This window comes from Macrobrachium nipponense, chromosome 25, assembly GCF_015104395.2.
Source record: "Macrobrachium nipponense isolate FS-2020 chromosome 25, ASM1510439v2, whole genome shotgun sequence".
NCBI classification, from domain to species: domain Eukaryota; kingdom Metazoa; phylum Arthropoda; class Malacostraca; order Decapoda; family Palaemonidae; genus Macrobrachium; species Macrobrachium nipponense.
Genome location: NC_087214.1, coordinates 51,979,294 through 51,985,347, shown reverse-complemented (window position 1 = coordinate 51,985,347; position 6,054 = coordinate 51,979,294). Strand labels below are relative to the sequence as shown.

Sequence of the window (6,054 nt, the reverse complement as noted above, 5' to 3'; positions counted from 1 at the left end):
TACAAAGAGAATATTTTTTCTTTTTATCATATTACCCACATCTAAATTTACAAATTTTATTAACATGATCGTCATCATTAATTTATCATAGATTTTAAAAAACATAAGTACCTACAGTAGCTTTCATTAGTGAATTATAGATGTATAAATCACATTACTTTTAAAGAGTGATATCATTGTTTCTTTCTGGCCAAACTAATTTGTTTTCAAAATGTAGAGTTAGGAAAATGATGTTCAACATTCATCATCAGAAACAAATAATAAATTTTTTAAATCGGGATGAAAATACAAATACAATTTTGAAAATTGTTTAAAACTTCATTAATTCAAATTTTTGGAAGTTAAATATTTTCTATTTGGGGGGAGGATTACCAACGTTCCCTAGAACTTCTAGCCTAAACATGGCGTACACCACATAGGCCTACCATCCTAAAACCCAGCCCATGTCCCTCTCAACCGCAGGAATGCATCCAGGAGGGGAACTGCAAGCGCCCGGACTGCGTCTGCGGGCAAAAGCCTCAAAGCAACCCCATCGCCCCGCTGCCGCTGGAATTCGCGCCACAGTTCGTCGTCGTCACCGTCAACGACGCCATCACGGTGACCAACTTCAGGTTCTACAAGGAGCTCGTCTCGACTTTCAGGAATCCTAACGGCTGCAGGATGTCCATGACGGCGTTCCTGACCCATCTCAACACCGACTACACTCTGGCCAACGAGCTCTGGCGACTCGGCAGCGAGATCGGCGTTCGCTCTGTCACGTGAGTCGTCGAGCGATTCGGATACTACGTTCTACAGATCTAGCTAATTTAGATCTACGTCGTTGCAAACGACGACGATTACGCTTCATACAAAACTAACGAAAATGCGACCCTCTGATATTTGTTAAGAATGTGCCCCATTACATTAGATCTACGTAAAGAATACTTAAGCAAACAATATATGTATATACTTACAGGAGTTCTCCCGTGCCCTACTGGAAACAAGCCAACTACAGCGAGTGGTACAGCGAGTTCAGCGAGGCCAAGAAGATGATCCATAACTTCGCTCGCATCCCTGAGGAGGAAATAGTCGTAAGTGGAGTTGCTGTACAGTATAAAGAGGCTGGACTCTGCCAATAGATAAAATAATCACAACTTATTGATTTTTTTTGAGTCCATATGAGAACAAGCTCATAAGATTACTGTAGTACAGTATTAGTTGTGGAAGATGGAGGGAGGATGGGACAACCACTTTTGTTTTGTATTATAGGCCTAATGTTAAACATAATATCAGTTTAGGGAAAGTGGATTAAACATAGAACCAAACCCACGCAAATATGATAGTCAAAGTGAATCGCATGAGTATAGATTTTAGTACGACACACTAACATTCATGCTAGTATATATAACAACTGGGTCTTACAATTTCACACTGTTGCAGAAAATGTTGACATGACAACTACGACAGTTAATGGTGAACACAACTACCCAGTCACAAATCCAACACTGTTATGTAAAAAATAATTTAATCCAGATTACAGACAATACTATACATAAACTTCCCTCTACTGTATCTTCAATCCTTGAACAGACTTTCATTTGCTATAAATCTGAAACCTCCTCCAGGGGACACGTGCCCTCCACATGGAAGTAGGAGGTGACGAGATGTACCGCGCCCTCAGAGATGCGGGTTACAAGTACGACTCTTCTTGGACAGCTCTGGACTACACAAACTGGTAAGCCAGCTTATATAGGTGTCATCCTTGGAATTTTTCTTTATTACCTCATTAATAAACAATACTAATAATAAAGTCAGTGCACAGCAAAGAATTCGCTGCCCCAATAACTAAAGAAAACTGTGAGAAGATGAAAAAAACATTGAATTTTATGGAGGCCAATGCCTGGGAGCAAGATAGATAAAGTAACTGTTTTTCTAGAGAGACAATTAAACGTAAGTTCTCATTAACACAAACTGTGACTTTTGTCACTTGATTACTCCTTTACAAGGCTAGATCGAGTTTTTACCCTCTAGCTTTCACCAAGTCACTTTTGAGATGAGATTGGTAGCCTGGATCTCTTCTTACAAGCTATGACTCACCACAGTTAATCAACTACAGTTAATGAACTACCGAGTACTTGATTCCCAGTTTTGCTTAACATAAGCACAAAGGATTTCTCAATAAAAACAGGCCTAAACTTATGGACTCGCCAGCACCAACACACGCCATTCTAAAGTTTGAATGCATTTATATTCCTCCAGGTATGAGAACGCTAAAGGTGCCCTCTATCCTTACACTCTTGATTTCCAATCCCCACAGGTATGTAAATTTTCAATCTTTTGCAAATACATTACATACTCCATGACAAATAGATATTCATGTGCGAACATTTTACCAATTGTATTTTGTCACCTTTGAAGTAGGCAGTCCCCCCACCATGAACATAACCCCCACCGGTAAAAGCGGGACTGACCACCTGTGCTTCATAACACAAGATGTTTACACACGTACTGTAAAATTTACTATGCTGATTCTGTTCCTCTGAGCAGGTACCTCACGACTGCCCAGTGGGAAGATGCCCTCAAAAAACCTACAATGGCTTGTTTGTGACCCCTGTCCTCAATTTGAAATCCATCTCTGGGGACCCCTGCAACATGGTGGATGCCTGCCAGAGGTAAGTTACACCCCTCTGGACCTCAGTATGAAAAGTTTCCCCCCCTTCTCTTTACCTCTTCGCTCATGCGCGGCAAGTCACACCCCTCTAACTGAAAAGTCTGCTAGGTTAACCTTCACATAAGGTGCAGAGTTACAAATCCCCTCAGCCAAGCTTTGTTTCATTACTATTATGTTAAGCTTGGTCACCTATGCCTACCCTAGTTACAGCCCAATATATGGCCCCTCCACCCTCGTCTGGGTGGAAATAGCAGAGCGGAGAAGGGAGTGAAAAATATCAAAACAAAGTAAAGTGGAACATTGTGAGACCGACCAGTTTTGCAGCTGTGATGTCAATGTCTCTACTTGCATTAATTTATGACTCATATTTTTTCAGTTTCAATGCAAATAGATTTATTTGACATTTCTGTAAAGTAACAAAAATAACCATATATAGTTTAGATTAAAAGTAAATTTATATGACAAGAACCAAGCATTTGCACGACTTCTACGTTACCTCATTCGCTACAGCATGATTTGCGATGCTGTAACATTCATATTTAGTGTTATTTGGTCAACATCAACAAGTTAGGTGTTTACCTTGTTATTTCATCTACTCATACAACCGAGCACCTTTGAAATAATTAAATAATGCGCTTCTATAAAGGGTTACTTAACATGATTACTTTGAGATGGCAAAGAGCGCAAATGATACAAAATACTTGTGAAAATTATAAGAATTCTAAATGTTGTTTTTTTTTTTCCTTCATTTTGCAAATCAGCTCTTACAACGAGACGGACTGTCCAGAGCAGAAATGTGAGGACCGAGTCTTCCAATTCCTCAAAGAAAACTTCGAGTATAATTACCACGGCAACCGAGCACCCTTTGGCCTACACACTCTGCCAGCGTGGTTTGAGTCAGACAAAAATGTCAAGTCCACTGCGCACTGGAAAGGATACAAGAGGTAATGAGAAAATTGAACTATACTCTGTTTTTTTCCATCTGTCCACCCGCCTGTGGTGGTCGCGCATGGTAACACTGCGTCCCGGGCTTTAAATAGTTACGCTGTGTGTAAGTTTTAGGTAAATAAAAGGATATCTGGGTGTACATTTGCAATTGAAAAGTGTTTTAATAATTTACTGTATGCGAATTACACCGTTAATATTCGAAATAGGATATTGTTATAATTGTTGAATGTAAGTTGAATGTAATTATCTAAAGCCTAGGACGCAGTGTTACCATATGCAAACACCACAGGCGGATGGACAGATGAAAAAAAAAAAAAACAGTATAGGAGTTCGAAGTGGAGCCGAACGGACAATGAATTCTTTTGTTTTAAAGCTGCATAAATTCACATATTCTCTACATGAGTTTATTATCAAAGTTAAAAATGTATTATTCTAACCATTTTCTTCAATTGACTAGTTACTAAGCACCAATTTGCATTAAAAAAAGACAAACTTTAATCTCATACATTCATTACAAAATTCTGACTCGGTTATAAGAACTAGCGCTAGACTGCATTTGCAATATGACAGCATTCAGTCATGTTTCCCAGATCAGTACAAGTTTCCCAATTACCTTCACCTTCTCATTACCAGCTTGTCTTCCCATCTTCATCCCTTATTCTTGGTCTCGCCATTTTGAATGAGTCTCTTCCATCTACCCTCTGTCCTGTGTCATCTCCTCCAGCACCCCTCTTCTCCCTCATCATCTCTAATGCAATCTCTCTACCTTGTCCTAGGTTCTTCCTCTCCTTCGTGTCCCATCCACCTCCACCTCCATCACTTCTCTTGCCATGTAGTTCCTTCTTCTCTTCTCATCATCGAGGTGGGCCACACCATCTTAACCTGCCTCTTGCACTTTCTTTGATGCTTCAATGCCTTCTCACTGCTAACTCGTCTCACAAACAGGTTCCTGCAGTATGTTCAAGATCTGGATGATGTCTGGATCGTGTCTCAGAACAAGGTTGTGGAGTACATGAAGAACCCAGTACCCGTAGGAGACATTGCACAACTCGAAGCCTTCCAGTGCCCAACAATTGACCCAGACACCAACTGCCCAGCCCCTATGGGATGTGAATATGACAGTTATCCAGGCTCTGGCAAAATAACCATACGAATTTGCTCCAGGCCGTGCCCTACCACTTATCCATGGCTGGGAAATCCAACTGGCATCTAGGGGTCCAGAATTTTCCATACCACAACCATGGAATTAGAACATCAAAACTTGTTTCAAGATATTTGTCTCAGAGCAGTCCACAAGCATTGAAATACTGTACGTAATTCTTTTGTACAAAACCATGCAGTCTAAATTACTTACCATACAGCCATAATACCCTCAGGACATATAGTGCAGTACATGTTAATAAGTTAAAATTTAAAATGCAATTTCATACAACGCACCGTTCAAGGCTCATCTAATTAAGTAATTTAATGTAAACTCCACATCATTATATTAGTCCCAAATATTCACATTTTGGATGAAAGCTACTAAAATCACGCGTCTACTACACTGCAGCTATTACGGGATATCCAAAGGAAATATCAGTGGGTGGTATTAATCACATGCATTGCTTTTAATATCAAACGGTTAACATAATGACAGTACCCACACAATACTGGAACTGGTCATGTAGGATTATTTAGCATTTTACCTCCAAATTTTGTAAGCAGAATAGTCAACGACATCTTATAAATATATGTGATAGAATTATTCCTGTTATTGAATACCTACGAACTATATCGTAGATTCACATCAACCGTGCGTCTGATGTGTAGGCCAGTCCATTACGACGCACCTGATTGGCTGTTGATGAGCCAATCACAGGGCTGGGAACTCTCAGTCTCTCTCGAGAGTTCACATAGGCAGGATGTATGTTCCATCTCTCCTGAGGGATACTTTTGAAAGTCTTATCTGAGAGGTGGCACATACATCCTGCCTATGTGAACTCTCGAAAGATACTGAGAGTTTCCAGCCCTGTCATTGGCTTATCAACAGCCAATCAGGAGCGTCGTAAGGGACTGGCCTACACATCAGAGGCATGGGTGATGTAAATCTACTATAGTAAATATTAAGATAAAAATGCTGTAGCAAGGTGGAATGAACTCGTTGAAAAGAGCAGCCTTAATATAACAGAAGTGCAAATACATATATCGTGCTTTATAACAGGCAAAGGGTACAATACATCCTAGGTAGTGACTGCTGCCTTATTTTCCTCGAAGACTTGTCCTATGAAGGAAGACAGCTCACTGATGTTAAGGCTTCACTTACAGGAATGAGTGCGTTTGCTCTTGTCATCACCAGATTCACTTTCCTTTGAACTCGTAAGATCAAGGATACAGTAGACTCTGATATGGGTCTTCATACCAGCATCATATAGTCCATGGAATGACAAATAATTTTGCTTTGAAGATTACAAATA

The 6,054-nt window shown here is 40.0% G+C and overlaps 1 protein-coding gene across 1 annotated transcript; it reads left to right on the top strand.

The window, feature by feature from the left end:
- Positions 1-527: 527 nt before the first annotated feature.
- Positions 528-5,345, top strand: LOC135199431 (chitin deacetylase 7-like). Its single transcript, XM_064227461.1, has 7 exons — positions 528-758; positions 956-1,070; positions 1,605-1,714; positions 2,239-2,296; positions 2,527-2,651; positions 3,412-3,594; positions 4,544-5,345. The coding sequence occupies exons 1-7, from the start codon at positions 661-663 to the stop codon at positions 4,809-4,811; spliced, it is 957 nt and encodes a 318-aa protein (XP_064083531.1). The 5' UTR covers positions 528-660; the 3' UTR covers positions 4,812-5,345.
- Positions 5,346-6,054: the final 709 nt, after the last annotated feature.